Here is a 26,384-nt window from a genome sequence, read left to right as displayed (position 1 = left end):
CCCAACTGATCTCCAGAATCAGGTTCAATTTGAATTAGCTAAAAAGGAGCTGACCCTTGCCCAGCTTAATTCCTTCTATTTAACTTCCCAGTGACATGCAATCATCCAATAATGTGCTTGCCAATAATGGTCAGTAATGCTTCTGAAAATCTGCCAGCCTCTGGTCAAAGGGCTGTAATAAATGAAAAGCTGGATGCAGCACTCTGGCAACAGTACAACAGTGAAACAGAATACCTGCCCAACCGACTCCAAACAAGTGAGCTACTGCGCTGCAGCAAAGTGGGGATTATACATCCTGCGCTAGAATCTTATCTACAACAAACTGCAGCCAGGAGGGATGAACATCCTTGTCCAGTAGCATACTTCCATTTTAGCCTAAATATCATTAGTATGCGGAGAGCAGTACGACTGAAGGCTTGCTTGCAAAGTTGGGAAGCGCAAACTAATCACTGGTTAGTGAAGTGTGAAAATTTGGTCATCAGGCTAGAGGTGAACATCCAATCAAACGGACAACTTTGTTTCTGATTAATTTGAATCTCATTTAATCGTTGTAGGAAATAAACCATTCCTCATCTACATGCCCAGAATACGTTTCACATGAGCCCCAAGCCCAAGGGTATAGACACAATAGCCATGTTCATTTTTTGCTGTTTGTGCTAATAGATTAAAAATGACCAATGTCATGAATTACTCCAGTCTATTACTTTGTGAACACAATAACAGACACTCTCACACATATCCACACACACACACACACACTTGTAACACAAATCACTATTTAGCCCTTATATTAAACACGTTATTTGCACTATAAGTAGTCACCCTTGCTATCAGCGGGGCACTATTCGAACACTGTTGGCCTGGACACCAATTGCTGCTTGCATATTTGAAGAACCTCACTTGACAACAGTCACCAAGCCGTACACATGTACGCCACACACCTCACATACAAAGCACTTGCTAAAACAAGCACTTACACTATTCACAGAATAAACATCACAAGCCGACAGCATTAAAGAGGAGGGAAAACAAATCACCACAGCATCTGAATGGGAATCAGAACAAGGTTTCAGTTATTAATCTTGTAATTTTCCAAGCAGAGGGGATTTTTTCTTCTTAAACCTACTCGCTAAATATTGATCGATTTGTATAAAAAATGCCTTTTTTTGGAAAAGGTGCTGATTATCAAAATAGTATTTTTTTTCCTTCAACTCCAATGGCATTAGAAAGCTATACCTCAGGTGCCCCTTTCTCCTGGTGATTAGCAGAGTACATTGCCTCTGTTTAAAAATGTCGAGTTGATGCATTCTAAGCAACGTGTGAAATAAGTCAACTCTCCCTCCCACCCCCTGCAAACTGTAGTTCTAGTGCAATTTCCTTTTCTCTGAAATAAGACTCCTGCTTCAAATACAATATAAGGATGCTGCAGGATTATTGTTCATGTCTGCTTCCTCCCACCCCACCAATATATGAAACAGAAACGGTTTTTTTAAAACTTAGAACCAATCTTTGCTGGTATTGTGCAATCAAATATTGTCGTTAAAAAAAATAATTTTACTTTTCCAAATGGATTCGAAATAGGCTTGCACAATTCAAAATCAAATGGGTTATTTACAAGGGTGGATAAAACACATCCTAAAAGTTTGTGTGAAGCGGGCAAAAAACTCACTAGATATACAAATTTAATTACGTTACTTTGCCACTCATCTCAATTCAACTTTTAAAACTCTACTCTGCGATTGAACAATAGGCATGAGCATGGAAGTCATGTTTTTAAGTTTAAAAGCCTTCCAGAATCAGGTAATTTTGACCACAGCAGTTAGTGTTAAAAGCAATTAAAACTGAAGACTGTTAAGTATTTGTTCTCACTTAAACACCTGTCTGTATGATTCCACATTCAACAATATGCTCATTGCCAGAAAACTAGACTTCATTTCTAGCGATAAGCTGCTGTGTCCTCACGTGATTACTTAATCGCGACACAGCTTATGCATTATTCAAAACATCTACACATTGCACTAAAGCTGGCCAAAGGCAGGCATGGTGTCAGTACCAGACGCTCAACATCTCAAACTGGCATCTGTTGTGGCCTCAACGTGGATGCAATGTTTTGCAAATGTATTGCGCAGTCTCGTAACTCAAAGTTCTGTGGTTACACAAACTAAAAATATACAGTTACACCATCTCATTCAAAAATCCTACGTGAACCTCAAGGTTTGTACAAAATTGTACAAGTTGCTGCAGGACAAGTTACAAGTTTCATTTGTTTTAATATGGGACTGATTGGGATTTTAACAAGAATTCCTGGTGACTGTTGAATGGGTTGTTGGATAGATCAAAAGCCAGGTTGTGTTGAGATGCTGAGTGTATTTTGCACAGCCCTTTTATGGCACAGATAGAAATTGTTTCTGACAATAAAAAATAAGTTTCTTCTTAAATGAAAACAAGTGTGTAGAACAGCATTTTCGACAAGTACAATATCACAATTAGATAGAGGTGCGCGAGAAACCAAGTCATATATGCAGTTTAGCCAAATATAATTGTATTTTAGACCAAACATTGGGTTAACAGTGAACAATTAGCAACTCCAATAACAGCTCAACAATTGAACAGCACCTTCGAATACACATTCAACATAAAATTACATCAGACATTGAATATATTTTGCATTTCCAAATTTTGTACTGTAATATATATTCTACTTCAATACAACTAAAGAACAAATCCCTTAGTTTGTGTTGGCAGTAAATGAGTACAAATTAATACAAAGTTCAGAGGTTACAACATAGGGACACTTGGGAGATGACGGCGGTGTGTATACAAGCCAACAAAAGTTTAAGGAATTCAAGATTCATCAGGAATCCATCCCCCATATTTTTTTTTAAAACTGCAGAGCGAATACAGATCTCAAAATGGTTAACATTAGATGCTGTGCAATAGTTTAGTATTCCTGTTTCGGTCAAGATGGGCCTAAAAAGGTATTTCAGAAGAGACTGTAGGTCAAACTGAACTTGAGGCTCACACACCTCCTTGAAGTTAGTTGCATTGTTTTTAGAATTCACATGTGCAGCAAGTGTGGAAGAGGGAGTATGGAAAAAAGGATGCACACAACATAAAACCCCATTGTGCTCACACACAAATAAATACAGAACTAAACAACTGTAAAATAACACTAAACTGCATATTAACACATCACAGATACATCACCCTGGATCCACTTAACACGCTGATTCACTAGAAAGCTATTGATCTCAATAAGCCACTCTAGAAACATCTGTAAAAGCTATTAAACAATTTTTTTGTAATTTTTTTGTATATAAATATTGTATGATAATCTGTGCACTTATAAAAATTAAACTCGAATACCCTTACATGTTGACAAAGATACTTTGTATACATACACTAAAGAGGAACTTTTACTATCAAAGATTCTCTGAATAATTTTTCATTCATATGGTTAATCAGCCCCTTCTACTCACACTTGCTTTTTTAGAAGCAATTTCAAACATCTGTAGAAGGTCCAATACGGTCATTTTCATTTGTTTTTTTGGCTGAGGAGAGAGAAGTGGGGGTGGGAGGTGGAACAGCAGCTAGTTCTATTCAGCAGGAACAATGAGCCAACTCTCTGCATCTAACTTATAGCGAGAGAGGGGGGTTAAACTTTCTTCTTGGAAAAAGAAAACCATACAGCGAACAGGGTTCATACTGAAATAGTGTTGTCTCTTCCAATGCTGAGATTGTTGCTTTTCTTTTACCACTCGATACCAGTGGTAGTCTGAACATTCATTCACCCACCACAATGCGTGTGATGAAACACCATGTTGTGGAAAACATTCCATGAAATCTGTAAACTTCAGACACCAGACTTTGGAGCTCTTATCTGTACGATATTCAACAATGATACACGACACAATTTAATAAACTATAAATTTTTTTTAAAAATCAAGAGAAAGAGACTGGGTTATCAGAAGCTGTCCGTTTCAAAGAATCTAAAGCCACTAAGAATTAAGCTTTGATATATGAAGACTGCACATTTCAAATAATCAAAAGCTTATTGTACAGCCTGACATTCCACTGCTTGCATTGGATAGTAACAAGCAGATGGCAGGATTGCTGTAACAGTTTATAGTGTTACAAAGGGCGCTATTAATCCTGCCTCCTCTCATCTCTGCACTTTTTTTCTAAAATAAAATGTTGTGCATTGTCTTCCAATGATAATTGGTCTTTTTGTTAAGTGTACAAATTAAAATCAAAGTTTCTAATTTGTGCGATTAAATTTGTCAAGAAAGACCCAGTGGTATATGAATAGAAAGGAATACTTAACCATATGAACAGGTCATTTGAACTACCTTACTCCATGGTGATACGGTACACCGTGTTCAGATGTGCATGAATATGAGAAGCTGTTAACTGGTCAGTGCACAAAGTTAGCCACAAGATTCGAAATCAGAAATAAAATGCGAGGCCATTTTACAACCCAATTGATTCAATCACTACAGGACCTTAATGTTGGAAGATGCTCAAACAGGTCATGGTGCCACTTCACCAAATACTGAAATTTTTTTTTTTGAAAAGTTTGCTCAAGTTGTAGCAAAAATCAGTGAGCTTGTCCTTTGGGAAGGCTCTGGAGCCACCATGGTTTGGTCGGTGTGAAATGCTGTCACACAGCAAGATCTCCCAAGTCAATGAAGGTCTCCATTTTATTCAGCTGTGGCTACGATGTGGTACGCATTGTGAATTTGGTGCCAAAATGAATATTGGACTTTCTATTCATTTTGCTTTCACGCGGTTCAGTTAAAAGTGGAGACCTTTACAGGAATTGTGATAGAGGTGGACAAATCAAGGCCCTGAACATTGCTACCAAGTTTTAGTTGCTGCGATTAAATGAAGTTGACTATTCTAACTTTGCTTATTTACCGAGTTGCCACAGTCCCGGGATTGCTTTTTTCCTGTGGGGAAAAAAAAATGTATTTCAAAAGTTTGTTTTGGGAGGGGGGGGGGGGGGGGGGGGGGGGGGGCACAGAAAGGGATGGATTTATTATTTTGAAACCTTGTGGTTTAACTCCATAAATTGACCAGTTTTACTACAAACTAGTTTGACTCTGGCCTGTATCTACAGCAGTGTGTACTAAGATCTTGCATCGGTTTTGGATTTGACTATTGTGATGACACTGGTGGTAGCCACTTTGCCTGGCATAATGGGGCCAATGGCAGAGGTGATAGGACCTCTAACCGGCATGACGGGTCCTCTGGCCACGGTCCTGGCGAAGCTCTGCAAGGCCTCATACTTGGAACGCAGGGCATCCAGCTCTAATTTCATGCTGGCATTCTCAGATGCCAGCTTCTCTACCTCTTGCTGAAGTTCTGCTTTCTGCTTCTCCAACTCCTCCTTCTGAGTTACCCGCTTGACACGGCAGCTGGCTGCGTAGCCGCGGTTCTTGAGTGTTCTGCGCCGCTGTTTCAGCCGGATGATGTCCTCTTTGGTTAGGCCCCGCAGATGTTGGTTCAGTTCGCGAACGGACATCGAGACAAGCTCCTGATCTGTGAGACTGGCTCCATTTTCACCTGGCTCCCGCTTCACCTGTGTGCGGGTGGGAGGGGGGGAAAAAAGGAAGAAGAAAGCTTTCAAAATGTGGCACCAACTTAAAAGCAAGCATCTATAAACTCTTAGTTGTAGGGCAAGTTTCCATTTGATCAGTTAGATGGTGAATACATTCAAAATTATGGCAAACATTTGTAAAGGTGCACTGCATGTTTACCCAACACAGGTGGAGGGATTTTCTATATGAACATTAACCACAAAATCGGAATCACATGGCTTACAATTCATTATAAATAGAGAATGCTGAGAGAGTTGTTTTCACAATGAGGTTTGATTCTTTGACATCACAAACATATTCTCTCTCTATAACCCATGCAATGTTTCTGCTTCCACTGCCATTTTTTGATACATCAAAAATAGCTGTTTGAGCACAATTTCCAACATTTAACTAAAGCTAGCTAGGGCAGCACGGTGGCACTGTGGTTAGCACTGCTGCCTCATAGCAACCAGGGACCCAGGTTCAACTCCTCAGGTGACATGTGTGGAGTTTGCACATTCTCCCCATGTCTGCGTGGGTCTCCTCCAGGTGCTCCGATTTCCTCCCACAGTCCAAAGGTGTGTGGGTTACATGGATTGGCCATGCTAAATTGTCCCTTAGTGGGGTAACAGGGATAGGGCCTGGCTGGGATTGTTGTCGGTGTGGGCTCGATGGGCCGAATGCTCTCCTTTTGCACTGTAAGGGTTCTATGATGATTTCATAATTCTATGATAACTGAACTGCTAATCTTAACCTTGGTTCAAATAAATGGTAGGAGCGGAACTGGTTAGGAGAAACGGTGAAAATGTTAAACACCATGTGCTCAGGGACATAAAGGCACAAGCAAATGGCAGTTAGGAAGTTGGGAAATCAACCTTCCCACTCCAAGTATGGATGGGGAAGAAATTAGCAATGAAGGCCTTTGAAATACACAGTGCACATGGAGAGAAATGCAGAAAGCTGCAGCAGAGGGATTTGGGGGTCCTCGTGCATAAATCACAAGAAGCTAGCATGGAAGTTCAGCAGATAATAGGGAAGGCAATTGGAATGTTGGCCTTTATTTCAAAGGGAATGGAATATAAAAATAGGGAACTAAAACTATACAAGGTACACGTGGAATACTGGGAATAGGTTTGGTTCCTTTAACTGAGGAAGGGTACACTGGCATTGGAAGCAGTCCAGAGAAGGTTCACTAGGTTGATCACAGGTGTAGAGGGATTTTCTCATCAGGGAGAGGTTGAGTAGGTTGGATCTGTACTTGGAGTTTAGAAGAATGACGGGTGATCTTATTGAGACATATAGGATTCTCAGGGGGCTTGGCAAGGTAGATGCTGAGAGGTTGTTTCGCCTTGTGGGAGTGTCTAGGGCCAGAGGGCATAATCTCAGAGCAAAGAGTCGCTCATTTAAGACAGAGAGGAGGAGGAATTTCCTCTCTGAGGGTAACAAATCTGTGGAATTCTTTACCGCAGAGGGCAGTAAAGGCCGAGTCATTAAGTATGTTCAAGACGGAGATAGGTAGGTTTTTAATCAGTCAGGGAATCAAAGGTTATGGGGACAAGATGGGAAAGTGGGGAGGAGGATTAAAAATCAGATCAGTCATGATCTCATCGAATGGCAGAGCAGACTCAATGGGCCAAATGGTCGACTTCCACTCCTACATCTTATGCTCTTGTTACGACGGAAGTCCAAGAGGGGACTTACGAGAGAAAATAAATAGGAAGAATTATATAAAGGAGGAAGCAAGGTGAAAAGGGGAGCGGTCTGTTGGACTTAATGTTGTGTAGTTAACTTGCCGGGAACAGAGTTCACCGAGATAATAGCATGCCAGAAATTCCAAACTGAACTATTCAGAGCAGTTATGTGACCTCCACTGATACGTGAAAAGTTAATATATTTATTACTGTAACCATTCCACTAAAATAAATCAGACTTTCACGTAAAAGAATTGGGTATTGTATATTCACAGCGCTGACATTTGGAACGAGCTAGGACTTAGCTACATTCATATCTAAATATTAATGCATTAAAATCAGAAGTTTGTTGTCACCCTCTTATTTTTTGGTTCAGTCATGTCAGATAGTTTCATTACTGTAATGGTCTCAATGTTGACAGATTAAACATCTAGATAGTAATTAATTTTCTGTACAAGTTACATTGAGCACTGTTATTTGTTTAATCCAGTCAGTCCATTAACTAGAATGATCTGTGGCTTGAGGGTAACAAGTCAATTCAAGTACAGAACCTCCAGTGGATTCGAAATAAAAATGATTATTAGTCCTACAGTTATTTAATAAAGCCCGACTCTTGGTCAGCTCCCAGAGACAATGTTTAGGGTGGCAGTGCGCAACACTTCTGAAAAACCTAAAAGCCCTCCTTGTAAACCAGAAATAGATGGCTGCTGCTGAGAAAAGGAAGCATTATATACACAGTTGAAATTAATTCCAGTTAACTGCAATAGATCATAGCATCATAGAATCCTACAGCGCAGAAGGAGGCCATTCGGCCCATCGAGTCTGCACCGAACACAATCCCACCCAGGCCCTATCCCCATAACCCCATGCATTTACCCTAGCTAGTGTCAGGGGGACGAAGGGGCAATTTAGCATGGCCAATCCACCTAACCTAACCCACACATTTTTGGGGATGTGGGAGGAAACCAGAGCACCTGGAGGAAACCCATGCAGGCACGGGGAGAAATCTCCACACAGTCAGTGACCCAAGCTGGGAATGGAACCCAGGTCCCTGGCGCTGAGAGACAGCAGTGCCAACCACTGTGCCACCCTCGTGTTCGGAAGTAAAACGCCAAATGTTATTGCAGGTGCAACAAGTAAATTCTTGGTTAAAACACAACGCAAGTAAACTGTAAAACACTTCAGGAGGACATGGGCAGGTTAGAAGATGGATATCAAATCAAAATGTAGATCTTGAAAGCAGGATAAACATTTATACAGACTGAAAGGCGATATTTTGAAAGCAGAGGTGCAGAGATTACTGGGTTCAGGTGGACAGCTCAAAGCGGTGAAGGCAATGATAAATCTTCTTTCAGAAAGCACAATGGGTCATAAGTTTTAGAAACAGGTGAATGGAGCGCAAAAGCCAAACCCACTCAATAAGTGTTAAAGCTGCTGTTACAATATTGTCAAGTTTTGGATGCCTTTACTTTAGGAAGCGTATCAAGATTCTGGAGAGGGTGCAGTGATACCAGAGATGGAGGACTTTAGTCGTAAGAACAGACCAGACGATGCTTTTCATGAGAGAAGAAAGTTTGAGAAGAATCTGACTGAAAGTTTTACCAAGGAAAGTATTATTACTATCGGTTGGCAATTAAATAACCGTGAGCTTAAGATAATCACCAAACAAATGAAGGTAAAGATATGGCATGGGATGCCTACCCTACCCAAAAGAGGCGACCAAAGCAAAAATCTATATGACCGTTTAAAATTAAATGGATTTGTTTTTATGCTTTAAAAGGGTATGGGGAAATTGGACAGCTCGAGGACTGGCATGTCTGTGATGGAATGAATGGCCTTCTCTGCTGTAAAATTTGATGATCCCAGGTAAAGTAATTGAAATTTAATCCAAGTATAAAATTATACTATGTGGAGTATTTCGCTTTCATGAAGGGACAAAAACAGATGATCATAGCTGAAGAATTATTTGACAAGCAAGTTATTTTCCGAAGACAGAAAAAGCATGAAAAATTGAAGCTCAGTGTGTAACCAATCCTGCACGCAGCAACTGCAGAACAGATAAAAATAAAACCTCACTGAAATAAGCCATTAAATAACAGAACAAAATAAATCACATCGGTTTTGGTTTGATTAAACTTTTAGCAACCTCCGCACAAGAAAATAAATAGCACTGTGCTGCAAAATAACATCACAGCTATTATTTAGCTCTTGGAGCATGATCACATAAGTAATGGAGTAGACTAACTAATCTGAGCGTGCTTTATTTAATGAGAGTATCTTTGGACTGGATGCCATTGGGCAGATTATCAATACTCAATTCTTTTTACATCTTTATAATGATATAAAGCAAATACTCGGGCAGCATGGTGGCACAGTGACTAGCACTGCTGCCACACAGCACCTGGGACCCGGATTCAATTCCAGTCTTAGGTGACTGTCTATGTAGAGTTTGCACATTCTCCCCGTGTCTGCGTGGGTTTCCTGCGCGTGCTCCGGTTTCCTCCTACACTCCAAAGATGTGCGAGTTTGGTTGACTGGCCTTGGAAAATTGCTTCTTATCAGGGGGATTAGTAGGGTAAATATGTGGGGTTACAGGAATAGGGCCTGGGTGGGAGTGTTGTCAGTGCTGGCTCGATGGGCCAAATGGCCACCTTCTGCACTGTAAGGATTCTATGATTCTTAACACTTCTCCCTTTTTGTTCACAAGAGTAGTATACTCAGATAAATACTTCCTATTTTCCAACATGAAACATTTATCTCTATATTCTCTTCATTGGGCCATTAACTTCATACCAAATCCTGCCTTAAGCCAGTTTTCTCCAACTTCAGAAAATAAAATTGGACTGTACATCATACAGTTTCCACTGAATTTCTAACCCAATTTTACTGTAGTTTGCCCACTCCACATATTAGGACAGTCTAACAAAGGGATCAGCAATTTGAACGTTTTAGCCAAATAATAACTGGACGGAGAGATTTTGATGGCAGCAGAACAGAAATTTGCTTTGCTTTAAACAATGCAATGAAGAGACGATGAAAAAACAGTGGGTAGCCATTACAACCTCAAAGCCAAAAAGCACCGAATAGCTCTCTCTTCTCCAGCAATGAAGAAAAGTGGGAGCATTAGTATAATAATAAATTGCACGCACCATTAAGCAGCCATATTTACACAGCTCACTGAGACCCTCTATGGACAGCAACATGCAATGCATCATGACATGTTACTTTTGTCACCGCGTGGGCTTTCTACTCAAAACAAAACCTCTTCCACAGGAAAGGTCAGCAACCTGAAATTTAAACCAAATCTAGGGGAGGCGAAGGTCTAGTGGTATTATCGCTAGACTTTTAATCCAGAAACTCTGCTAATGTTCTGGGGACCCGGGTTCGAATCCCACCATGGCAGATGGTGGAATTTGAATTCAATAAAAATACCTGGAATTAAGAATCTACTGATGACCGTGAAACCATTGTCGAATGTCAGAAAAACCCATCTGGTTGACTAAAGTCCTTTAGAGAAGGAAATCTGCCGTCCTTACTTGGTCTGGCCTACATGTGTCTCGAGTCACAGCAATGTGGTTGACTCTCAACTGCCCTCCGAACAAGGGCAACTAGGAATGGGCAATAAATGCTGGCCAGCCAGCGACACCCATGACCCAAGAATGAATGAAAAAAAGATCAAAATAATTTTGCGTACATAAAATACAAATTTGGGATAGCATGCAATGCTAGTACAATAGTTTCTATTCCATTTGTCTTGCACATGAAAACAGGATGTCTTCAGGCTCAGTAGGTAGCATCCTTACCCCTGGGCCAGCAGATCCAGGTTGAAGTCTGCTCCTGGCCTTGGATGGTCATGAAAGGAACACTCATGACGCAGCCAAACAGAATGCTAATCAACCTACTAATCCTTCCAACACACCCGTGGAAAGTGGCAAGAGCAGGAGAGATTCCTGATCAGCTATGCTTGGTGCAGAATAAGTGCGCCGCAAGTTACAACCACTTTTCCCTCTCCCTCAGTTCCTTGCAGGCTATGGCTAATTACGGATAGACGGATCAAAAGCATCCTCTCATGTGCATTCTTGAAATGAAACTCTCAATAGACCAGCCCAAATAAGATAAAACAACAACAGCGAAAGATGGAGTAATTTTAAACAAAAGACGCAACATGATCTTTAGAATTCTCTACTCCAGTGGTCATCGAATGCTCAGTTGTTGAGAATACCTCAAGGCGGAGATTGATAGATTTTTGGCTATGGGGATAGGGTGGGTAAATGGACTTAATGCGGAAGATCAGTTATAATCTTACTGAATGGCAGAGCAGGCTCAAGGAGCCATATGACCTACTCCTGTCCCTACACATTTTGAATAAACGAGTGAGCTTGCTTTGCTGCAATTTAAGTGTGCGCGTACCTTTTTTTCCCCAGGGGGTGGATACACACGTGGAGCACAAATCAAACCCGTGGAAATGTTCCGACGTTCCCGACTGTGAACTGCAGTGTAAACAGGACGGCTCCAAATGAGTCCGTCTGGTACATGAAGCAAATTGCACTGGAGGAGGTCCAGGAATCAGTCTAAAAATAGGGTTTCGGATTTTCCCCGAGTGTTGTACGTCAATTTACCAAACAGGTTTCTCATTGTTTACTCTGCTTCTCGAATTATGCATTTTTATAGGGAAATGTTGAGTAATTTTTGAATTAGTTACAGCAATAGAGGAACAGTGAATGGCTGCTCAGAGTAGATTTAGTGAAGAGAAACCTTTGTTCCTACTCTGTTGGAACATTATCATTTGTCTTTAGGGATCTGATCTTGTGTGTACTTGCACTGCGCTCCAAAGATTGCCACTATTACACAGAGTCCTCATTTTTCCAATAGGTTTTTTTTTGCGCTGATTAGTACGCAGTTCATAAAGAATATTAGCGCTGGGAAACGGGAACATTCCCAGTCGCTCAATGTGAGAATGCAATCACTGGTCAAGTATAGTAAAGCCGCCTCCTCTATAAATTGCAGCTGTCTGAATCTCCCAACCCCAGGCCAAACTCTATGTCATGTTCCCATTTCCCGCATAAGCCAACCTCTTAGTGAAATTGTAAATTTAGTACAATTGAAAGGGAACTACTAGCTCCTTTACAATTGGAATGAGGTTGGGCAAATTTACAGGCATCAAGCAGAAGTTGCTTTCATTCCATCACACTGGGCTGAAATTTAGACTAGTTTCTAAACTGCATTATTTGTGGGGGAAGAAAGTTTCTCCAATGGCAGCAAATAAAAAGATAGTTGCTCGTAGAAATCCACATTTTAGCAATTCATTTTGAACTTCTTGAAGGCCCACCATTTTAGAGCTTCACTCTATTTACAAGATGCCGCAGGAACATCGGATGCAGAGAAGCACTGCGCACATGCCAGAACAGATCTGTTCATTTCATTCTGAGGCACTCCTTGCGAGTACTCTACAGCTGCCCGATTAATATAGCAACAGGACCAGGCCATTCAATCCCTGGAGCCCATTCGATTAGATCATGAAGAATCTGCACCACAACTCTATTTCTTTGTTTTAATACATTTATTTACCTAACAAAAATCCATCAACTTTGGAAGTTTCCCATCCTCAACAATTGGGGCAGGTGAAGAATTCCAGATCTCACTATTTTTATGTCTAAAGATGTTTTGAGGGCAGCACAGTAGGAGGCACTGCTGTCTCATAGCGCCAAGGACCCGGGTTCAATTCCGGCCTCAGGTAGCTTTCGATGTGGAGTCTGCACGTTCTCTATATGGTATTTCCTCTGGGTGCTCTGGTTTCTTCACAGTCCAAAGATGTGCAGGTTAAGTGGATTGGCTATGCTAAAATTGCCCCTTAGTGTCAGGGGGACTAGCTAGGGTAAATGCATGGGGTTATGGCTTGGGTGGGATTGTGGTCAGTGTAGACTTGATGGGCTGAATGGCCTCCTTCTGCACCGTAGGATTCTATGAAATTGCCCCTTAGTGTCAGGGGGATTAGCAGGGTAAATGTGTGGGGTTACGGGGATAGGACCTGGGTGGGATCATTTTGGTGTAGTCTCGATGGGCCAAATAGCCTCCCTTTGCACAGTAGGGATTCTATGGGAATGCTTCCTATTTTCATTCCTATTGACCTTGTTCAATATTTATGATACCTCATTGTCCTCGATTGCCCAAAGGAAATAGTTCACTGTCTAACCTATTATTCTAAAAGCCCCGAATAGATAGAAAAGAAATATAACGAGAGCTTCAGTGACTCCTTTGAGTTAGCCATTTTGATTCCTTTATTATTTGCATGCTTGGACATCCAATCCATTTACTCCCAGTCCCTTGCCAGGTACAAAATATTCTGATCTGCCTTTCTCAGTTCCAAAGTACATGGCCACATATTGAGCTCATTCTGCCAACTCACGCAGTCGGTTATTGTCCCATTGTAACTTCCTTCTGCAAGATACCCTGTTCTTACTTACACAACACATTGGATTACAGTTTGGCCAAATCTCACATGATTAAATTTGTTTTCCTTTGATGTAAACATCTCATAAACCTGTACTGCAAGTTATTAAAATGAATCAGTTGTTTTTTTCCAGGCTATGTTGGGGTTTAGTGTTCCAGTGCTCAACTGGGCTGTTTATTTTCTGACCTGCCAATTCATGTCAGTTGACTAAATTTTGACAACTCATTGTGAAGTGGGGGCCTCATGGTAGGAAATGGGACAATGGGACCACAAAGATTAGTTACATGGTTAATGGTAAACCAGATTGGCCACCTGGTTTGTGAGGAATACTTGCAATTCTGGAAGTCCTCTTCACATTGAGCTATCATGTCGTAATTAATCATCACGAACAGTGTGTGAAAGTAGAGGCCTATAAAGATCTTGGGAGCTGTCATTCACAATTTGTGGAGACACACAAAAACAATAGGGTCAACAAAGGTTATGACTGCCCAGAGGAAGCATAGTAATAGTGTTTACGTCTGTTTCACAACTACTTAGCCTCTAAAGATTTGGCTGAACACAGTTTGGAGTCAGGTGTGCCAGATTCAAATTCCATTACACTCCTCGCATCAAAATTTACTGTGCTTTCAAATACCCAAGTCAGTGATATATAAAGCAAGGTTGAGGTAGAAGTGTGGGGAATACCACTTGTCATATCACACCAGAGAATGTCCCTTTTCTTCGTACTGTCTGTTTCCTACTTCCCAACACAGAGCACAAGGCTACCTCCATTTCCATTAACTTTACTTTTGCTAATAACCCCTTAAGTAGATCAAATGCCCTCTGTAGTCCATATCTGTAGGTGCTGCACCATGCTAATGACCGCCAGGCAAAATTACAGGTAGCCAAATACTTGGATTGTGCCATAGACTGACGACTGAAGCAACTCCGAATTGAATCAGAAATCCAATTTCCCCGTGCGGCTGAAAACACATCATAAAATAATAAAAACAAGCTGGTAAACATTCCTCGCAGCCTTATTAACAACCCCGGTTCAACCAATGAAATAAGCTAAATAGATCAAGGATTACACTTTGTTAGTGCCTTGAAATTTGTCCGCACCTCTCACTTTACTTGTTAAAGAAAACTTTAGCTGTCCCAGCTCTTAGGTCCCCAGAGTTTAGAAATACATTCGTGAAAGGGTTGTTAACTAAGAAATTCTCCAAAGCCTAAGCAAGCATCAGCTGGCAGTACTTAGTTGTGCTCCGTGTAGCATTTAGATTTAGTTTACATCTTATGGCACTGCTGAAGATTAAGCTGATGTGAGACTGATTTCTAATTACAGAAATATTATAACATTAAAAACACAAATGTATTATTCTGCTGCTAAAAGTGAAGCTTTGTTCAAGATGGTCATGATTTAGGAGTACAGGTTCATAGCTCCTTGAAAGTGGAGTCACAGATGGACAGAGTGGTGAAGAAGGCATTCGGCATGCTTGGTTTCATTAGGCAGAACATTGAATACAGGAGTTGGGACGTCTTGTTGAATTTGCACAAGACATTAGTAAGGCCACACTTGGAATACTGTGTACAGTTCTGGTCACCCTATTATAGAAAGGATATTATTAAACTAGAAAGAGTGCAGAAAAGATTTACTAGGATGCTACCAGGACTTGATGGTTTGAGTGATAAGGAGAGGCTGGATAGACTGGGACTTTTTCCCCTGGAGTGTAGGAGGCTTAGGAGTGATCTTATAGAGGTCTATCAAATAATGAGGGGCATAGAGAAGGTAGATAGTCAACATATTTTCCCCAAAGGTAGGAGAGTCTAAAACTAAAAGGGCATAGGTTTAAGGTGAGAAGGGAGAGATACAAAAGGGACGAGAATGGCAGCTTTTTCCACACAGAGGGTGATGAGTGTCTGGAACAAGCTGCCAGAGGTAGTAGTAGAGGCGGGTACAATTTTGTATTTTAAAAAGCATTTAGACAGTTACATGGGTAAGTTGGGTATACAGGGATATGGGCCAAATGTGGGCAATTGGGACTAGCTTAGTGGTTAAAAACTGGGTGGCATGGACAAGTTGGGCCAAAGGGCCCGTTTCCATGCTGTAAATCTCTATGACTCTATGTTCCACTAGTTTAAAGGTCAGAGAGTTGAATTGCAGTTGGTGGAGCAGTTTGCAGATCGTCAGATGCTTGTAAACTTCCAGCTGCAGGTCAGACTGCAAACTTCCTTCACCATTAGCATTAAAAAAACAACTTTGTTTTGACTGCAACAGCAAGTGAAAAAAAACAATATACAATAGATTTAGGAACGAACAAGCACAGGAAAATGTACAAGATTTAGGATCAGACCACATGGCTCATTGAGCCTGCTCTGCCATTCAATACAACCATGGCTTCAACTCCATGCTCCCGCTCACTCCCCAGAGACACCAAAAACCTGTCCAACCCAGGCTTAAACGTATTCAACAATGGAACATCCACAACCCTCTTAGGAAGAGGATTTGAGTGGAGTAATTTCTCCTCCCCTCAGTCTTAAAATGATCAATCCTGAGCCTCTGCTCCTGTGTTTTAGACTCCCTGACCAGCAGAAACAATCTCCCTATCAAAGCCCTTCAGAATTTTGCAGGTTTCAATGAGATTACCTCTCATTCTTCCAAACTCCAGACAGTGCAAGCCCAATTTATTCCCTCCATCATCAGGACAACCCTTGCATCCCGGGTACCAATTTAGTGAATAGTATCTCCTCCAATGCAAGTAAATCCTTCCTTAAAACGTGGAGATCAAAACCGCACAGTGCTCCAAGTGTGGTCTCACCAAAAGCCTGTATAAGTCACTGATCAGCTCTTGCTTTATCTTAGGCAACATCAAGGATTCAACACTGTATTTGACACAAAGCTGGTTGAGATTCTGAACGGGTGATAAATGAAAATTTAGTGATAGGGGAATTATCAGCAGAAACACTGACAGACAGAACATGGTTCAGTCCTGGATGTGATTAACAGCATCAGTAACAGCAGGAGGATCAGAAAGGACAACCACAGTCCATAACACAGAGCTCAACTTCTAAGAAATATCATATCCCAACATCTCTACTAACAAATTTTTTTCCGGACAATAATCCATTCCCACATCAATAGCCTCATCCTGCCTCCTCCAACAGACCATTCTACACAAAACGTAGTTAAATTTCACACTTCAAATTTATCATTGCAGAACCTGTGACTATGTGTTAAATATACCAGCATTACTCTTTTCTTATACCCTGGAGGATCTTGAGTATTTCTTGTAAGAATCACCCCTGATTTAATCCTGAAATTCCCAGTTGGGAATTACGATTAGGTTCTCCCCTTGGAAGGGATGGGAGTATTGTCAGGACTCAAGAATGACTTCTGCCTGTTATGATGAGTAATTTGGGAAATACTTTTGAACCATTAAGCCCATTAAAGCAGACAGAACCACAACGGTGAAACTCAATGGTGAATGCCCCCAGCAGTAGAACACCTCTTCTAAGCTTTTCACTGGGTGTGAGAGCAAGTACTATAATGTTTGCCTCACATTGCAAACTCAGGTCCTGGGCGGAATTCTCCAGCCACACCGCTCTTAGCCGGAAATTCCCGCCCGACTGTCAATGGGGTTCCACTTTCTCCGCAATCCGCCCACTTAAACTCCAGTGGCAGGTGGGATGGGAGAATTCCAGCTCCAGTTTCTGACCACATAAGCTCGACTGGCTTTCTGCTGTTGCATTGCTCAGTATTGAGTCAACTTCCTCTGAATGACAATGCACAAACCATTTTCTGCTTATTAGTAAGCATATGCTACAACTGGCCAAAAAAAACCCAGATGATTAATTACAGCATTTCATTTTTGTTTTAAAAGAGGCAATTTTTGAAATAAAAAAGTGTTTTCTTTACAGTTCATTTTTCAGTGAGATGATGGATTGTGTGTTTGAAATGGTACTTTTTCAATGTACTTTAAGTACTGAATGGCACACACTACTGTTGGTTGTACTAATGGACCAACCTGCTCAAGTCTTTGTCCAGTGTTCCTTTAGCTGCTATTTTTGTGGTGTATATAGATTTCAGCAAAGCGTTTGATAAGGTTCCCCATGGTAAGATTTTGCAGAAAATACGGACACATGGGATTGAGGGCGATTTAGTGGTTTGGATCAGGAATTGGCTAGCTGTAAGAAAACAAAGGGTGGTGGTTGATGGGAAAGATTCATCCTGGAGTTCAGTTACTAGTGGTGTACCGCAAGGATGTGTTTTGGGGCCACTGCTGTTTGTCATTTTTATTAATGACCTGGAAGAGGGCGTGGAAGGATGGATTAGTAAATTTGCGGATGACACTAAAGTCGGTGGAGTTGTAGACAGTGTGGAGGGAAGTTGCAGGTTACGGAGGGACATAGATAAGCTGCAGAGCTGGGCTGAGAGGTGGCAAATGGAGTTTAATGCAGAAAAATGTGAGGTGATTCACTTTGGAAGGAGTAACAGGAATACAGAGTACTAGGCTAATGGTAAGATACTTGGTAGTGTGGATGAACAGAGGGATCTGGGTGTCCATGTGCATAGATCCCTGAAAGTTGGCAGCCAGGTTGATAGGGTTAAGGCGACGTACGGTGTGTTAGCTTTTATTGGTAGAGGGATTGAGTTTCGGAGCCAGGAGGTCATGCTGCAACTGTACAAAACTCTGGTGCGGCCGCATTTGGAGTATTGCGTACAGTTCTGGTCGCCGTATTATAGGAAAGATGTGGAAGTGTTGGAAAGGGTGCAGAGGAGATTTACCAGAATGTTGCCTGGTATGGTGGGAAAATCGTATGAGGAAAGGCTGAGGGGCTTGAGGTTGTTTTCGTTAGAGAGAAGAAGGTTAAGAGGTGACTTAATAGAGGCATACAAGATGATCAGAGGATTAGATAGGGTGGATAGTGAGAGCCTTTTTCCTCAGATGGTGATGGCTAACACGAGGGGACATAGCTTTAAATTGAGGGGTGAGAGATATGGGACAGATGTTAGAGGTAGGTTCTTTACTCGGAGAGTAGTAAGGGCGTGGAATGCCCTGCCTGCAGTAGTAGTGGACTCGTCAACATTAAGAGCATTCAAATGGTTATTGGATAAACATATGGATGATATTGGAATAGTGTAGATTAGAGGAGCTTTAGATTGGTACCACTGGTCGGCCCAACATCGTGGGCGGAAGGGCCTGTACTGCGCTGTAACGTTCTATTTTCTATTTTAAAGCCGGTGTCCACCAAATTTATTTTACATGCCTCGGTTAAAAGCAGTAAGAGTTTTAACAACACCAGGTTAAAGTCCAACAGGTTGGTCAACTTTAACCTGGTGTTGTTAAAACTCTTACTGTGTTTACCCCAGTCCAACGCCGGCATCTCCACCTCATGACTACCATTGGTTAAAAGCAGCTGACACAAGAACACATGGCCACATTCAGGGTTTATCTGCTGTTACTGTGACATTCATTTCTAGGGTTCCCTCATTAGGAATACACTGCCACAGCATTAAAGCAACTCATGGGTAACCAAATTCTTCCATGGGATGTGGGCACCACTGGCTAGGCCAGCATCATTTGTTGCCCATCCCTAATTGCCCTCAAGATGATGGCGCAGAGCCAGCCAGCAGACTCACCCACAGTGCTGGTGGGAAGAGAGTTCCACAATTTTGATTCTGTGACAATGAAGGAACGGTGATCTAGTTCCCAGGCAGGACAGTATGTGGCTTTGATGGGAATATGTGCCCTGCATCTGCTGCTCTTGTGGTAGAGGTTTTGGGTTTGGAAGATGCTGTGAAAGGAGCCTGGAATTGCTGCACTGCATTGAGTACACAGCACACACTGTTGCCTCTGCGCACCAGTGGTGGAGGGAGTGGATTTTGAAGGTGGTGACTGGGGTGCCAATCAAGCAGACTGCCTTGCCCTGGATACTGTCAAGGTCCTCGAGTTTTGTTGGAGTTATACTCATCCAGGCAAGTCGAGAGTATTCCATCACACAGAAATGAGAAGCAGGAATAGGCCATTCAGCCCTTTGAGCCTGCTCTGCCATTCATCTTGGTGATCGAATTCAATCTCTTGATCCCCCTTCCTTCCAAATCCCTTGATCCCTTTAGCCCCAAGAGCTATATCTAATTGCTTCTTGAAATTAGACAACGTTTTGGCCTCAACTACTTTGTGGTAGTGAATTCCACACATTCATCACCCTCTGGGTGAAGAAATTTCTCCTCATCTCAGTTCTAAAAGGTTTACCCCTTATCCTCAATTAATGACCCCTAGTTCTGGACTCCCCCACCATTGGAAACATTCTTTCTGAATCTACCTTGTCCAAACCTGTTAGAATTTTATAAGTTTCTATGAGATCCCCTCCCACTCTTTTAAACTCTAGTGAATATAATCCTAATCGACTTAGTCTCTCCCCATATGACAGACCTGCCATCCCAAGAATCAGCCTGGTAAACCTTTGCTGCATTCCCTCTATAGCAAGGACATCCTTCCTCAGATAAGGACACCAAAACTGCACACAATACTTCAGTTGTGGCCTCGCCAATGCCCTATACAATTGCAGCAAAACATCCCTATCCTTATACTCAAATCCTTACTCGCAACTTGTGCTTTGTGAATAGTGGACAGGCTTTGGGGGGGTCAGGAAGTGACTTACTTTCCACAGAATTTCCAGCTGATGTGCTCTTGTAGACAGTATTTATATGGTTGGTCCAGCCCAGTTTCTGGTTAATGGTAACCACTGGGACATTGAAGGTGGGAGATTCAACAATGGCAATGCCATTGAATGTCAAGAGGAGGCGATTAGATTCAGTGTTGTTGCAGACGGCCTGGTACTTGTGGAGCATGAACGCTACTTGCCACTTTTCAAGCCAAGCCTGATCATCCAGGTCTTGCTGTACATTGGCACAGATAGTTGCTGAGGAGCTGTGAATGGTAGTGGGCATTGCATCCCCACAAGTGACTCCAGAGCCACAGCAATGTGGTTGACTCTCAAATACTCAAGCAACTAGGGATGGGCAATAAATGCTGGCCAACCAACAACGCCCATGTCCTACTAACGAATAAAAAAAACCTCTGACCCATGATGGAGGGAAGGTCATTTGTAAAGCGGCTGAAGGTGGCTGGGCCTAGGGCACGACTGGAGGATCAAGTGCTGAGTCGACATAGCGCGGGGACCCAAAGTGAGCAATGAGCAGGGTACTGCTGTGCAAGTGCTGCTTGATAGGGCCGTTGACGACACCTTCCATCAATTGCTGATGATCGAGAGGAGGCTGATGGTTTGGCAATTGGCCAGGTTGGATTTGTCCTGCTTTGTGGTTCGGACATTCCCAGGCATTTTCCATAGTGTCGGGTACATGCTAGTGTTGCGGCTGTACCCAAACAGCTTGGCTAATAAAACAATGATGTGGAGATGCCGGCTTTGGACTGGGGTAAACACAGTAAGAAGTTTAACAACACCAGGTTAAAGTCCAACAGGTTTATTTGGTAGCAAAAGCCAACCAACACGTGGCTTTTGCTACCAAATAAACCTGTTGGACTTTAACCTGGTGTTGTTAAACTTCTTACTGTAATAAAACAATGCCAGTACATCACAATCCAAAGTAGTAGCAAATTTATTAATTCTCACTGGTTTCTGTTCTTTGCAATGTCATACTGCACAGAACTCCACGGAGATGATACAAGTGACATTTCTTTCCTTATTAACACAATAGCAAATTCAGCCAGGTTTGCTTTGAATTACATAGCATCACCCGCTATTAACAAGAACTGGAGCTCAAATTGCCTTGCAACTAGAATATTTCAGCCTTACTGTTCAGACTACATATTTGTGGTCAGTCATGTCTGGACATATAAATAGGGCTAGTATATATATTCAGCCAAATAGCACCAGAAGCCAGGTATCAAAAAGGCAAACTTTTACAACATTCACTGCGATATCCCACATAATCCGTTGCATAGGACCTATAATGCATGGGGAGAAAAGAAAAGTTGTCCACATTTGGCTTCTATCCTGCAAAGTACACATTCGATTGTGATATTTCTAATAATTTGACCATAAGGGAGGGACTGAAGGGCACCTTGAAACCAAAAAGTTAACAAAGCAAGTGAAACCTGCTTGGAGGAGGGGGTGCAAATGGAAAAACAATGGCAGGGGGGTGGGGGTAAGAGAGAGAACAAGAAAATCTCAGTGAAATATTTGCCAATCTTTTTAAGTGTTAAACAACTTGATTATTTCTTATGCCCAACTTGCAGACGTAACAAAACATGGAGAGAAATTCAGAAGTGAACTCCTGATGGATTCCAAGCAGTGCCATTAACTCCACGTGAAACTGACGAGCAGGGTCAGCGCCAGTTTCACTGGACCTCAGCAGCCTGTGCATTTAAAGTTTAAAGGGACGTCAGCTGTACCTTTAAGGCCTTGTTTCCCTTGTTAGTAGTCGTCATACCACGGCACCCGTTCAAATCACACAAACCTGGGGGAAAAGAAAAAGAAAGTGAACATTTCTTTGGAGCAATCTTTTTTTTTGTGAATAGTCAAGATATTAAATACTTTGCATCCAGGTGAAGCTTCCGTTTTTCTGATATCTTCGGTACTTCAACTCTAATCAAAAAAAGCCAATTCAAATTAAACCCAATCATGGTCCCCACATGAGGGGCAAACAAGATCCAAGGCAACATGACAAGTCTTTGCATCCCATCTTGGGCTGGATCAAACAAGATCCAAGCTGACAGGATGAGGCATTGCACCCCTTCCTGGGCTTGATCGGATGCTCCATCTTAACCAAAAGGCCGAGATGGCTTTGAAAAGTTGCATCAGGTAAAGACTCGGTTTAATCTCATTGGCCATCCTGATCCTTTACTCTACTCTAGCTTAGGCAAACCACGATCACAGGTGTCAGCACACCCCAAGTGCAATGGGCCAGCCTCGCAAGAGGCTGTTAGCACATGCTCAATTAGCTTATTCAAAAAATAGCTGAGCCATGAAGTCTATAGCGATCTGACCTCTGACTGCTGATCTGTGCTGAGCAGTCAGGATAACTACAGATGACCTGAACGCCAGGCAAGGGCTTAGCCTTGATACTCCCACATGCTTGAACTGACTGCTAATGCTTTGGGCAAATTACCAGAGGTTGACTAGGTCTGTAAAGTTCTACCCCCCAATGGAGCTGAAAGACTTAAGATGGTGGGGGTTGTCTATCCATTGCCACCTGTAGAGAACATCAGCAAAGATGGAAGCAGCATGTGGTACTCTTCGCAAGTTATTCTTACATTATGAACAATGCATTTTCATATTACATCACATACTGTAAACTCCACAGGAATTGAAGAGACGATGATAATTCCCCCTCCCTCCCCCAACTCCGACACAGTAAGTCACCAAAATATTTTACTTGTCCTCGACTGTAAGAACATTTTAAGAAAGGCATAGTCTTACCTATAAATAAAGCACACAGTAGATGCAATTAAACAAAGTACCCACAGACAGTCTTTTGGAACATGTCCAGGGGAATACCAAAAAGCAGAGCGGTGAACAAGAATTCTGGACAAGACTCTTAAATTTACTATTTAGCCAGAATCACTCAAACGTCTACAGCAGTGGGAACTTCCTAATAGTGTAAGCCTCATCACAACTCCTGCACCAAACGCTGTTCATAAGCTAATTATAAATGTGAGATTCACGATGAGTCAGCAAGTCTGAATACAATACTGACAGGCTGACTACACCCAGGCCACCACCATGGATCTGTGCAGTAAACCATTATTCTGCCTTCTCAGGCATGGTCCAAAAACCTGGAAGCAGTTCCCCAAAACTAGACACCTCAGCTTTGCCTTGAATTTCTGTACGCCCAATCCGTAGCATTTTCAACTTCCAGCGTTGTAAAGGAGGATTTAAAAAAATAATTCTTGAAATGAGAAATCTATGTTCAGGTCAGCGTGAATGTGCAGTCTCATCTCAGAAATAACGCATTCATAAATGAAGTGCGTTACAAGTGTCTGGAGTTTAAACTTCGCTCTAGCCGAGTGGGTAAAGGCAATGTCTGCTGCAGTGCTGAAAGAAACATCCCAGTTTTGATTCTGGGGTGCGTTGATGTTGCCGATTTCAGCAGGCGGGAACTGAAATCTAGCACCTGATGTCAGTGCCCACAAGACAGCGGGTAAAAAATATCTAGGGCTCCAATTTGATTGTCATCCAATAACTCCTGCTGGAATGTGCATGTTACTGGGACACTGGATGAAGGCAGTGGGAGCACTGTGTTGGATTTATCCGAGATGCCTCTGCAATGGATCAAAGAACCCGCAGGTCCATGGTCTCTGGTCTCATAGAAAACCCATGGCCAGATAACAGAGGTTGTTAAATCCTGCAGACCTATGCCCCAACGTGGCTCCATTGCTTTGCAGAGGCAGGGAAGAGAAGTGGCTCAGTTTTCAAATGGTCAAGTTGGTACCAGGTAAAGGAGGTCCCATTCCAGTTGATCTGCTCACCTGCTTCTAATCTGGTCCATCTCTGGCGGACCCCACCCACCCCAGGTGCTATTGACACACTTGCACCAGAACAACTTTTCCAGTATAAATGGTGGCCTCCTACATCCAATTGTCAGTGTGTGGAACAGCCAGCACAAGAGCACAAACCAGAGCAGCCAGCACTATTTTTACTTATTCCATTGGGTTCATCTGTTTGAAGGAGATGAGTTCCTAACTCAATGTCAAAAATCCATCAAAACTTGACAGCCAACTGCAGAAATCTGAGTTTTTGGGCCCTTTAGACTTTGATTCTTCTATTAAAAGGAGTTTAAAATTACATCTGCCATGGTGAGTAATCTGGTCAGCATACAAAACAAGTTTGTTTCTCAACCTGGGTAGTTCAACAAAAAAAAAACCCCAAACCAAACCATAAACTAGGATTCCTGAGCAAATAAACCAAGATTTCCCGTTTTCTTTCCCTTCCCTAACCACAATCTCCTCCAGCACCTTCCCGCACCTTCCCCCCCAAGCCCCATCTCCTTGAGCATCCCAGGTTTTAATTGCACCTACAAACCTACCTTGCGTTAAAAGGCGCTATATGAATGCAAGTTGTGGCTGATTTCTTTTGGTTAGATGATAACAATGTAACCCCTGACCTTCAAGCATTAGAAATCCAGCCCTCAAAGCCCAAACAATCTAGGCTTTCTTGCTTCCAACATACTGGCTTGCCCTGTTTAAATTTCAAGGACTGAGAGTTTTGGCAAGGGCTGGCTTTAAGAGCTGCTGCCTTCATTGGAGGATGAATTAGTACACCAAGATCAGTTTGTGTAATGAACGTCAGGAATGCAATTTAAAGGGACATCGATTTGAACTGTGTGTATAACCCTTGACGCTCCATGGTACGGACTTCTGCAGCCCAACACAAAATGGTTGCCTGACTTAATCTACCGATAACATTAATAAATTATCAGCCAATGTGCTTTAATGTTGTGTCCCAATCTCAATTCATTATCTTCAACTGCTCCTACCATCAGTGTCAGATCTGTAACCACTAGAATCACACTTTATTTCAGTCAAAAACACTTGCAAATTTGGAAGGACAAGATCTTAAATTACATTGTTTCATACTTTTACAACGATTCAGGTATGAGCACGATGTGGTTTAATTATTAAAATATTATAACCAGTTTAGTCTCGCAGAGTAAAGAGATTATACAGAGTCACACGTCATTGGTAATTTTAACACACTTTCAGATTTGATACTAATTTTGACTCTTCTTGCATTATTGAAGCCCTACTGCTGTGTTTGCATAGCATAGCATACATGAGGAATTAATTCCAGCAGGATTGAACTGAAAAGCTGAGAAGTTACACTAAACTTGCACAGAACTTTGCTTCTTCATACTTGTATTCAAAGAAAAAACAGACAGAGGCGCTGGAGTAAGATTTATTAGAATGGGATACCAGAACTAAGAGGTTATACCCATCACGCATGATTGAAAAGGTTGGGTGACCTTTCTCTAGGGAAAAAAAAAATCTTTAAAATTATATTGGATGGGGCAGATATGGACAAGATGTTTCCAATTGCAGGCAAGGTCAGAAGTGGAGGGCCATAAATGAAAGGGAGAGGTCACGAATAAATCCCAATGGGGCGATACAGTGGCTAGCACTGCTGCCTCACAGCACCAGAGACCTGGCTTCAATCACCGGCTTGGGTCACTGTCTGTGCATAGTCTGCACGTTCTCCCCGTGTCTGCGTGGGTTTCCTCTGGGCGCTCCAGTTTCCTCCCACAGTCTGAAAGACGCGCTGGTTAGGTGCATTGGTCATGCTAAATTCTCCCTCAGTATACCCGAACAGGCGCTGGAATGTGGCGACTGGGGGATTTTCACAGCAACTTCCTTGCCTTGTTAATGTAAGCCTACTTGTGACACTAATAAATAAACTTTAAACAATTCAGGAGAAACTGCATTACCCAGAGAACAATGAGAGTGTGACATTTGTTGGCATATGGAGCAGTTGAGACAAAGATGCATTTGAAGAGGGGCTAGAAAATCAAGACGTGCAAATGAATAGAAGGGTTTGTTGCTGGGGTTGGATGAAGGAGGATGGAGAGAAGCTCATGTGGAGTGTAACACTGGCACGGATCTGGGTGGCCGGTTTCTGCATTACAAATACTCCACAACCAGAGTATCCCTACTGCAGGGAACAAGT

At 42.1% G+C, this 26,384-nt stretch overlaps 1 protein-coding gene across 3 annotated transcripts in view; it reads right to left on the bottom strand.

Moving 5' to 3' along the window:
* Positions 1–5,000: 5,000 nt before the first annotated feature.
* mafga (v-maf avian musculoaponeurotic fibrosarcoma oncogene homolog Ga) overlaps positions 5,001–26,384 on the bottom strand; it is a 40,500-nt gene continuing 19,116 nt past the window's right edge. For 2 of the 3 annotated variants that reach the window (XM_078225629.1, XM_078225630.1), the window contains exons 2-3: positions 22,118–22,182; positions 5,001–5,581 (exon numbers count right to left, since the gene is read on the bottom strand). In XM_078225629.1, coding sequence (XP_078081755.1) covers positions 5,129–5,581; positions 22,118–22,182 — 518 coding nt within the window. In that variant the 3' untranslated portion in view covers positions 5,001–5,128. Of the gene's footprint in view, positions 5,582–22,117; positions 22,183–23,144; positions 23,166–26,384 lie in introns of those variants that run through there. The other variant, XM_078225631.1, reaches the window with a different exon arrangement.

The sequence above is a fragment of the Mustelus asterias genome, chromosome 12 (assembly GCF_964213995.1).
Source record: "Mustelus asterias chromosome 12, sMusAst1.hap1.1, whole genome shotgun sequence".
In the NCBI taxonomy this organism is placed as follows: domain Eukaryota; kingdom Metazoa; phylum Chordata; class Chondrichthyes; order Carcharhiniformes; family Triakidae; genus Mustelus; species Mustelus asterias.
This window is presented reverse-complemented; position numbering and strand designations above follow the sequence as displayed.